The 11,259-nt window shown below is 43.5% G+C and overlaps 1 protein-coding gene across 1 annotated transcript; it reads right to left on the bottom strand.

Annotated features, from left to right (window-relative positions):
- Window positions 1-8,775: 8,775 nt before the first annotated feature.
- On the bottom strand, window positions 8,776-9,296 carry LOC123106501 (glutaredoxin-C1). Its single transcript, XM_044528651.1, has one exon. It carries the CDS (start codon window positions 9,211-9,213, stop codon window positions 8,902-8,904), a length of 312 nt encoding a protein of 103 aa, XP_044384586.1. The 5' UTR covers window positions 9,214-9,296; the 3' UTR covers window positions 8,776-8,901.
- Window positions 9,297-11,259: the final 1,963 nt, after the last annotated feature.

Raw genomic sequence — 11,259 nt, 5'->3', positions numbered from 1 at the left:
CCCTCGTGGGCCCCCTGTTGCTCCACCGACGTACTCCTTCCTCCTATATATACCTACGTACCCCCAAACGATCAGATACGGAGCCAAAACCCTAATTTCACCGCCACAACTTTCTGTAGCCACAAGATCCCATCTTGGGGCCTGTTCCGGAGCTCCGCCGGAGGGGGCATTGATCACGGAGAGCTTCTACATCAACACCATAGCCTCTCCGATGAAGTGTGAGTAGTTTACTTCAGACCTACGTGTCCATAGTTAGTAGCTAGATGGCTTATTCTCTCTTTTTGGATCTCAATAATACAATGTTCTCCCCCTCTCTTGTGGAGAACTATTCGATGTAATCTTGTTTTTGCGGTGTGTTTGTTGAGACCGATGAATTGTGGGTTTATGATCAAGTCTATCTATGAATAATATTTGAATCATCTCTGAATTCTTTTATGTATGATTGGTTATCTTTGCAAGTCTCTTCGAATTATTAGTTTGGTTTGGCCTACTAGATTGATCTCTCTTGCAATGGGAGAAGTGCTTAGCTTTGGGTTCAATCTTGCGGTGTCCTTTCCCGGTGACAGTAGGGGCAGCAAGGCACGTATTGTACTGTTGCCATCGAGGATAACAAGATGCGGTTTTCTTCATATTGCATGAGTCTATCCCTCTACATCATGTCATTTTGCTTAAGGCGTTACTCTGTTTTTAACTTAATACTCTAGATGCATGCTGGATAGCGGTCGATGAGTGGAGTAATAGTAGTAGATGCAGGCAGGAGTCGGTCTACTTGTCTCGGACGTGATGCCTATATACATGATCATACCTAGATATTCTCATAACTATGCTCAATTCTGTCAATTGCTCAACAGTAATTTGTTCACCCACCGTAGAATACTTATGCTCTAGAGAGAAGCCACTAGTGAAACCTATGGCCCCCGGGTCTATCTTCATCATATTAATCTCCTACTACTTAGTTATTTCCCTTACTATTTACTTTGCCTTTATTTTACTTTGCATATTTATCACAAAGATACCAAAAATATTATCTTATCATATCTATCAGATCTCACACTCGTAAGTGGCCTTATAGGGATTGACAATCCCTATTTGCGTTGGTTGCGAGGATTTATTTGTTTTGTGCAGGTACGAGGGACTCGCGCGTAGCCTCCTACTGGATTGATACCTTGGTTCTCAAAAACTGAGGGAGATACTTACGCTACTTTGCTGCATCATCCCTTCCTCTTCGGGGAAAACCAACGCAGTGCTCAAGAGGTAGCAGTCATCCCTTGCATATTATAGTTCATCACAAAGTTCCAGTAACTTGGTGATAGTGACTAGAGAACTCAGTCAATCACTATCTTATCTTGAAGATTAAATACCACTGGATTCAAGCGATTATAGTACTCAGACCTTCTAAGCACATGCTCACTGGTTGAACTATTTTCCTCCATCTTGTACGCAAAATACTTGTCAGAGGTCTCATACCTCTCGACTCGGGCATGAGTCTGAAATACCAATTTCAGCTCTAGGAACATCTTATATGCTCCTTGGCACTCAAAACGTTTGTGAAGTCCCAGTTCTAAGCCGTAAAGCATGGTGCACAAAACTATCAAGTAGTCATCATATCGAGCTTGTCAAACATTCATAACGTCTACATCTGCTCCTGCAATAAGTCTCTCACCTAGCGGTGCATCAATAACATAATTCTTCTGTGCAGCTACGAGGATAATCCTCAGATCACGGACCCAGTCCGCATCATTGCTACTATCATCTTTCAACTTAGTTTTCTCTAGGAACATATCAAAAACATAGGGGAGCTACAACGCGAGCTATTGATCTACAACATAGATATGCAAAAACTAGCAGGACTAAGTTCATGATAAATTAAAGTTCAGTTAATCATATTACTTAAGAACTCCCACTTAGATAGACATCCCTCTAGTCATCTAAATGATCACGTGATCCAAATCAACTAAACCATGTCCGATCATCACGTGAGATGGAGTAGTTTTCAATGGTGAACATCACTATGTTGATCATATCAACTATATGATTCAGGTTTGACCTTTCGGTCTCAGTGTTCCGAGGCCATATCTGCATACGCTAGGCTCGTCAAGTTTAACCCAAGTATTCTGCACGTGCAAAACTGGCTTGCACCCGTTGTATGTGAACATAGAGCTTATCACACCCGATCAGCACGTGGTGTCTCGGCACGACGAACTGTAGCAATGGTGCATACTCAGGGAGAACACTTATACCTTGAAATTTAAGTAAGAGATCATCTTATAATGCTACCGTCGTACTAAGCAAAATAAGATGCATAAAGGATAAAAATCACATGCAATCAAAATATGTGACATGATATGGCCATCATCATCTTGTGCCTTTGATCTCCATCTCCAAAGCACCGTCATGATCTCCATCGTCACCGGCTTGACACCTTGATCTCCATCGTAGCACTGTTGTCGTCTCGTCAACTATTTCTTCTACGACTATCGCTACCTCTTAGTGATAAAGTAAAGCAATTACATGGCGATTGCATTTCATACAATAAAGCGACAACCATAAGGCTCCTGCCAGTTGCCGATAAATTTTACAAAACATGATCATCTCATACAACAATTTATATCTCATCACGTCCTGACCATATCACATCAAAACATGCCCTGCAAAAACAAGTTAGACGTCCTCTACTTCGTTGTTGCAAGTTTTACGTGGCTGCTATGGGCTTCTAGCAAGAACCGTTCTTACCTACGCATCAAAACCACAATGATTTTTCGTCAAGTGTGCTGTTTTAACCTTCAACAAGGACCAACCATAGTCAAACTCGATTCAACTAAAGTTGGAGAAATAGACACTCGCCAGCCACCTGTGTGCGAAGCACGATGGTAGAACCAATCTCATGAACGCAGTCATGTAATGTCGGTCCAGGCCGCTTCATCCAACAATACTTCCAAATCAATGTAAGACGTTGGTGGTAAGAAGTATGACTTTTATCGCCCACAACTCATTGTCTTTTACTCGTGCATATAACATCTACGCATAGACCTGGCTCGGATGCCACTGTTGGGGAACGCAGTATTTCAAAATTTACCTACGATCATGCAACATCTATCTAGGAGATGCATAGCAATGAGACAGGAGAGTGTGTCGACGTACCCTCATAGACCAAAAGCGGAAGCGTTTAGTAACGCGGTTGATGTAGTCGAACGTCTTCACGATCCAACCGACCCAAGTACCAAATGTATGGCACCTCCGTGTTCAGCACACTTTAGCTTGATGGCGTACCTCGAGCTCTTGATCCAGTTGAGGATGAGGGAGAGTTCCGTCAGCACGACGACGTGGTGACGGTGATGATGAAGTTACCGACGCAGGGCTTCGCCTAAGCATTACGACGATATGACCGAGGTGTCTAACTGTGGAGGAGGGCACCGCACACGGCTAAGACAAATCTTGGAGTGCCTTTGGGGTGCCCCCTGCCCATGTATATAAAGGAGGGAGGGAGAGAGCCCGACCCTCCTAGGGGCGCGCCAAGTGTAGGGAGTCCTAGTAGGATTCCCTTTCCTTTTCGGAGTAGGAAAGAAGGAAGGAGGGAGAGGGAGAAGGAAAGGGGGGCGCCCCCAACCCTAGTCCAATTCGGTTTGGGCAGGGGGAGGCGCGGGCCACCTCTTGGACCTTCTTCCCTCGCTCCACTAAAGCCAAATAAGGCCCATTAACTTCCCCGGCGACTTCTCGTAACTCTCCGGTACTCTGGAAAATACCCGAATCACTCGGAACCATTCCAATGTCCGATTATAGCCTTCCAATATATCGATCTTTACCTCTCGACCATTTTGAGACTCCTAGTCATGTCCGTGATCTCATCCGGGACTCCGAACAAACTTTGGTCATCAAAACACATAACTCATAATATAAATCGTCATCGAACGTAAAGCGTGCGGACCCTACGGGTTCGAGAACCATGTAGACATGACCGATACACATCTTAGGTCAATAACCAATAGCGGAACCTGGATGCTCATATTGGCTCCTACATATTCTACGAAGATTTTTATCGGTCAAACCGCATAACAACATACGTTGTTTCCTTTGTCATCGGTATTGTTACTTGCCCGAGATTCGATCATCGGTATCGTCATACCTAGTTCAATCTCATTACCGGCAAGTCTCTTTACTCATTCCACAATGCATCATCCCGTAACTAACTCATTAGTCACATTTCTTGCAAGGCTCATAGTGATGTGCATTACCGAGAGGGCCCAAAGATACCTCTCCGATACATGGAGTGAAAAATCCTAATCTTGATCTATGCCAACTCAAGAAACACCATCGGAGACACCTGTAGAGCATCTTTATAATCACCCAGTTACGTTGTGACGTTTGATAGCACACAAAGTGTTCCTCCGGTATTTGGGAGTTGCATAATCTCATAGTTAGAGGAACATGTATAAGTCAAGAAGAAAGCAATAGCAATAAAACTAAACGATCATTATGCTAAGCTAACGGATGGGTCTTGTCCATCACATCATTATCTAATGATGTGACCCCGTTGATCGAATGACAACACATGTCTATGGTTAGGAAACTTAACCATCTTTGATTAACGAGCTAGTCAAGTGGAGGCATAATAGGGACACTCTGTTTGTCTATGTATTCACACATGTATCAAGTTTCCGATTAATACAATTCTAGCATGAATATCAAACATTTATCATGATATAAGGAAATATAAATCATAACTTTATTATTGCCTCTAGGGTATATTTCCTTCACAACCGAAGTCCACCGATCCACTATCTCATTGTTTGTATTGGACATCCATTATGGTTTTTCCCACCTTCGAGCATGCCAACCCACACCTGTCTCGCAACCAAACATCCCAATAGGACGTGTTGAATCATTTCCATCTCCTAGTCACAAAGTGGACAATCCACTGGGTGCGGAAGGCAACACTTCTGAAGTCTATCTATGGTCCAATATCACTTTCTCAACACCATCCATGCGAAGATCTTGCACGATGCTAGGGCACACGACCTTGAATATGGATCGCCCCGGTGTTGCTGACTCGACCAAGAAAGAATGCCCAGTAGGCTATCCTAGAGGAAAATTGCCCATTGCCCTCCCAGGCCCACACAATTGCATCCTCAACTCCCTCTAAGAGTTGAACCTTAGTCAAGCGATCAACTAGGTGAAGGAACTCCGCCAAAGCTTGCTCATGCATGTTCGGGTTCACACCCGACCACCACCCACCATCCATACATTCTCTCATATTGTGTGTTTTGATTGGCGTTCTTGTTGACATGAGCAAAGAGGCTGGTCGCCACTTCTTCTAGCCTTGCTTCATTTGACCGCCAATCTGCCCAGAAGAGTGCAATAGCGCCATTTCCCAACTTGCATCTAGTTGTCTCCTTGTATCTGCCATCAATTCTTGTGGCCCTTGAATGTTGAATTTCCTCCATGGTTCCTTCGGGACCGTGCATTTAAACCACGACCATCTAGACATGGGCGCCAAGTTGGGGAGGTGAAGGTTTGGGACCCCAAGCCCTTCCAACTCCTTAGAGGAGCAGACATGATTCCAAGCAATCAGGCATTGGTCCCCCTACATGTCGCATGTCCCCTTCCAGAGAAAACCGCGGCCAATCTTCACTAGAGCCCCGAGGTTTTTTTGTGGGGATGTCAAGTGCCAGCATTGCACCTGTAGTCTACCGCCTCCAAACATCATCATCACCTGCCCACCCAGCAGGCGTTTCACTGTCTTGTCCACCATGGATTGCAATTGGGTAACCGAGGGTTTTTGTAGTCCTAGAGGCAACTCGAGATACTGGCACGGCCATGGGAAGACCAGGAAACCAAGCTCCCAGATGACGAGATCAACTTGCTCCACAGAGCACCTAATGGGGTGTATCGAGCACTTATTCAAGTTGGTGCACAGCCCCGATGCCATGCAAAAGTTTGTGACGATGGCTGAATAAGCTCTAAGGCTAAAAACGTCCCGCCTTAAAAAAGTCACCATGTCGTCCACAAAGATGAACGTACGGTACCTCAACCACGAAGGTGCCAATGGTCAGAGGACCCCGGACCTCGCCAATTTAAAAATGTTACGACCTTTTTTTGAACCGTACAACACTTTCTTTTGAAATTACAGGAACCAATTTTACATTGTGTATTGTTATAAAAAAACGTTTACAAACATATTTTTGAAACGTGTGAACATTTTTTTAGTGGGAACATTTCTTTGAATGATATGAACACTTCTACAAATTGCACGCACATTTTTTCCATTACATGAACGGTTTAAATCGTAGTGAACTTCCTAAATTTAAGTAAAGTAAGTTTAATAAACATATATTTAGAATATTAAATTATGTAAATGAATGGAAAAAAAACAAAGGAAACGCATTCATAAAAAAAAACCCGGAGGAAACGAGCAAAGCAAACCAACTCCTCTCTACTGGCCGACTCACTACGAGCTCCTTGAGGTGAGCCGCTCTTCCATCTCACCAAATTGGTCATAGGGAAGCTCTGCACTGACCATGCAAGTGATCGCCTAAGGGGATTTTTCGAGAGCAACTAGTTAGCGAATGCTTCTTCGGAAGCCTCGCAACGATCAGGACGCGCTCGCAGTCATTCGCCACGTGTCGCGCTCTGGGCATTTTTTCTGGATTTTGTTTTTTTATATTTTTCCACACGCATTTTCGGCTTTTTAAACAGGTTTTTTCAACATTTTAGTTTTCCACCGGTCTTCCTTAGCTTTTCGATAAAAAAATTGAATTTTTTGCGTGAAAAACACGTTTTTTCCCTTTCGCGAGAGTCACGGTTTTGTTTACGTGAGAGGCACGGTTTTACTTTTGCGAGACTCACGGCCGTGCCACTCGGAAATGAAAGAAAACGTGTTTTCTGTTATTTTTCCTTTCGCGAGAGTCACGGCTATACTTCCGCAAGAGGCACGGGTGTGCTTTCCCGATAGTCACGGCCGTACCTCTCGGAAACAAAAAAAAAAAACTTGTTTTCCGTTTTTTTCCTTTTGCGAGTCACGGTTTTACTTCCGCGAGAGACACGGTTATGCTTTAGCGAAAGTCATGGCCGTGCCTCTCGGAAACGGAAAAAAGAAACACGTTTTCTGTTTTTCTTTTTCTTTCGTGAGAGTCACAATTTTGCTTCTGTGAGAGGCACTGCTGTGCTTTCGCGAGAATCACGGCCGTGCCTCTCGGAAACGAAAAAAAACACGTTTTCTGTTTTTTTTTCTTTCGTGAGAGTCACGGTTTTGCTTCGCGAGAGGCATGGTTGTGCTTTCGCGAGAGTCACAGCCGTGCCTCCTCCTCGGAAATGAAAAAAACACATTTTTTCTTTTTTTTTCCTTCTGCAAGAGTTACGGTTTTGCTTTCACAAGAGGCACGGTTGTGATTTCGTGAGAGGCACGGGCGTGCGTCTTTCGGAAAGGGAAAAAACCTGTGCTCTCGGTTCGGTTTTTTGTCCGTTTTTTTTTCATGAAAAAAAGTTCGTCAAAACCTATCAACATGGGATCTAGTTTTGAAGATCTCTACATGAGGAATCCAATGGTGAAAGCGGTTCGAGATTTGGATGCACCGTTTGAGAGATAAAACGTTTTGAATAAACGAATCTACGAAAAAGGGAAACTCCCAGATTGTGACAAGTGACACGCTGCATATACGCTACTTGTCGCAACCAGGGAAGTTGCAGTGATCTTTGCAACGAGTACTCCTCAACTATTGATATTGGGAGTCCCTCTCAAAGCGACCATGTCACCCAAACGCTCAGAGCGATCATCCATGAGTTGGCCCAGTTAAATGCTTGGAGACACGGTTTCGAGGGTAATATTTTTTTTGTTTCATCTGTATTTTTAGGCGGTTTTCTTTAGATAGTTTCTTTTTTTTCTTTTTTCATATATTTTTACCTCTTTTAGAAATCACAATCTCTTTCCAGATTTAAATTTTTTTAAAGAATACACAAATAATTTTAAAATTCATGAACATTTTATAAAATACACAAGAATTTAAAATTGGTGAATAATTTTAAAATTGGTCAACAAACTTGAATTTAAGACCATTTCTAAAATAGCCAAACATTTAAAAAAATGTGGTCAGTTTTTTTAAAAATATACATTTTTGAATATGAAAGAGATCCCGTAGCTAGCTTTTCTTCTTGATATGACCGACTAGAAAACTAGAAGAATGAAAGAGTAATCGCACCCTATGCGTTTGCCGGCCAATGATTGGCAATGTACTTGAGGGGTCATCGTGAACGCAAAGGTTTAGTCTGTGCTGGTCAGGGGAGCACCACACCCGTGTGGGGCTGCCACACGCTTTTCTGAGGAGCTGGAGGAGCCCACACATGTGTTTTTCCATATTATTTCATTTCTGTGCAAAGTTCATTGCAATTTAGAAAGTTTTGCATTTTTATAAGTCCAAAATTTCAGATGTTTAAAATTTTGAAAGTTCAAATATCAAATTTTAAAATTTTAAAGTTCATGTGCCCGCCCTGTTTGTTCTCAAGAGAGAAAAAAACACGTTTTTAAACTTCACATAATAGCGTTGTCTTAAGTCTAAAATTTTGAAGTTTGAGCAAGGTTACAGAAAAAATATCACCATTCACGATACCGAATATGTATCATTATAGATCCATATGTAATATGTTTTCATGTTGTATTTATTGGGTACTGTTTATTTAATAGTATAAATTTGGTCAACTGTTAGAAAGTTTGAATTAACACAGCACTAATAATAATGCTTTTTTTAAAACACCACTAATTATAGTGCTTAACACTTTGACAGGAACATGTACTCCCATCTGTACAGTAAAAAAGACCTGCACGGTTTCCATACGTGTATTACATTATTCTCTGGCGCCCAAATGCCTAATACATCAGGCCGAATATATACAACAAAATCCTCCCATGCACTACACCCATACAGCACCAGCATTACGAAGCAGTGGGACAAGCTTGCCGCCGAGATGAAGGGACATGACCTTGTCGGTGCATCCGACGAGCCTGCCGCCGATGAACACCGCCGGCACAGCAGGGTTCCGGCCGAGGAGCCGCACCAGCGCCTTCTCCATCTCCTTCCCCCTAGGGTCCTCGTCTAGTTCCACCACCATCGGGTTCACCCCGAGATCTCGGAGGAGGCTCGTCACCGTATGGCACATGCAGCAGGAGCTCGTGCCGAAGATCACCACCGCCCGTTGCCCCGCTAGCTTCGTCACCTGCTCCATCAAGTTTCGTGCTAGTGCTAGTGCTAGTGAGCTCGATTAATAATACGATCGCTTCTAGCTAGCTCTTGTATACGAGGCTTTGAGCTGTGCTGGCTTGCTTTGAGCTGGTCATAGGGGAGCCCTGCATATATAGCCATGGAAATGTGCACGGGCACGATGAGCTTCGAGCAATTTGACCCGGGAAAAAGGTGATACGGGTGGGTTCGGATAAATCCCGAGCTCCTTTAATTTGGGCGGCTACACGTATGGGCCTAGTGTGGAGCATCGAATATTTGGATTGCAATATGGCGATGCGGTGACCTGATACCAAAGGGGCCATGATCTAATGGAATGTATTGTTGATAAGGCCTGGAGCTCAACTTTTTGTAAGTTCTCCTCTATCCTATTCTCTTTTTTTTGCAAAAAGGATCAGATCTATATTATAAAGATTCACTGGAAGTACAAAACACCTCAAATATAATAAAATTACGTCGAGGTCCATGGACCACCCAACGACCATTGCTGTCACCGGAACGAGCTGCCGACGCACCGTTGTCGCCGCTCCCATACTAGAGCCAGCCTAACCTTGTCGATAATAGCTGGGAGGTCTTCGTGCACGTGTCGCTAAGGACCAGCGCCCCAAAACCACAGTCATCGCCATTGAATTCTTGAATCGCTCTGAAGAACCTAACAACAAATATCGCCGTTGCATACGAACGACAAAAAACCCTAACCTCGCTGCCCTGAGGAGCTGGCTGGAATCTACGCCAGAACTCCGTCTAATCCGCTCCATTCGGCCAACCAACGAGTCCGGAAGACTGACTCAAAGAAGAAGCGCTGCCATCTCCAAACATCGCCCCTACGAAGACTAAAACCCTACCTATCTGCTAGCCGGATCTGAGGCACCAGAAATCCCCTCCCCGCCACCGGCCGCCGGAGCGGCGGCGGAGGGGGGGGGGGGGCGCGAATCCACGGGCTCGCTGGTGAAGATCGAGGGGAGGAAAGCTTTTCGTAATCACCTTGCAAGAGGAGGACGAAAAGCTATCTGTCTTTTAGCATTACTCTTCTTTGTGTGATGATCCCTAAGGGGGGTGTCAACACAACCTCCTCTATCCTAGCTATTCGACAAGTTAGATGAGAGAGACGCCCGTGATGATATCCATATGGTCTTGTGTGCGTATCCTGACATAACCAGGGAGTGCAGCTACACGTCCATCCAGTTCATGCGTACAATTTTTTCTTATATAAATCTTAAAAGAAAAATATAAAAACTCCAATTTTAAAGCTCAAATTGGAATTTTTTTGCAACGTAAATACTTGAAGTTGACATAGTTTATTTCGAGAAAAATATAAATATTTATCCGACACCGAAATAGAAAATGTTGTCTGCACAATATGTACTTCTAATATTTTGTAACCTACAAAGTTCCAGTTTTATAAATTATTTTATTTCAGACCTCTACTAGAATCTGGTTTTGTGCCGAGTTTCAAAACTTTACCCAGTTTATTCTATCGGGAACTCGCAAAGTTTATATCTGTCGAGTTTGATTCAAAATTGGACTCGACATTGATAAGCAACTTGGCAGACATTCCGTTAACCTCCTGTCTCGTTTGACGGTGTGCTTTGCTGAGTTTTCCTGAAGGTGGAACTTGGCAAACAATGTTGGTTTATTTGTTGAGTTTGCGATAGAAAGAAGTCGACAGATTTAATGTTTGTCGGGGCCCGTCCTGCCGAGTGTTGTTCGCCGAGTTTGGCACTCGTGAAGATTTCGCGGAGTTTATTATGGGCTCTGCGGAGTTTCAAAATGGACAAGTCTAGTAGTGGAGGGGCAAAATGGGACGTTTATGTGAAGTGAGGATATTAAGCTAGCATAGATCTTAGATCTTGATGCTATGGGGTTTAGCTATCACACAGATAGAGGGGTATACCTCCGCCAGATTTACAAAAAGTCTACCCTCCTACACTGAAAGTTTTGGAAGAACAAAGCGGAAGCGAGAAAGAAATAACGAGCTAGTTTTTCACAAGCATTTCAGCAAATAACTTGTCTGTATATAGAAAATCTGAAC

The sequence above is a fragment of the Triticum aestivum genome, chromosome 5A, assembly GCF_018294505.1.
Source record: "Triticum aestivum cultivar Chinese Spring chromosome 5A, IWGSC CS RefSeq v2.1, whole genome shotgun sequence".
In the NCBI taxonomy this organism is placed as follows: Eukaryota; Viridiplantae; Streptophyta; class Magnoliopsida; order Poales; family Poaceae; genus Triticum; species Triticum aestivum.
Note: the sequence above shows the minus strand (reverse complement) of the source record. Positions and strands in the feature narration are given on the sequence as shown.

Bases quoted from the DNA above. Each gene is read 5' to 3' on its own strand.
- LOC123106501 (XM_044528651.1), bottom strand. From the start codon at position 9,213: ATGGAGCAGGTGACGAAGCTAGCGGGGCAACGGGCGGTGGTGATCTTC.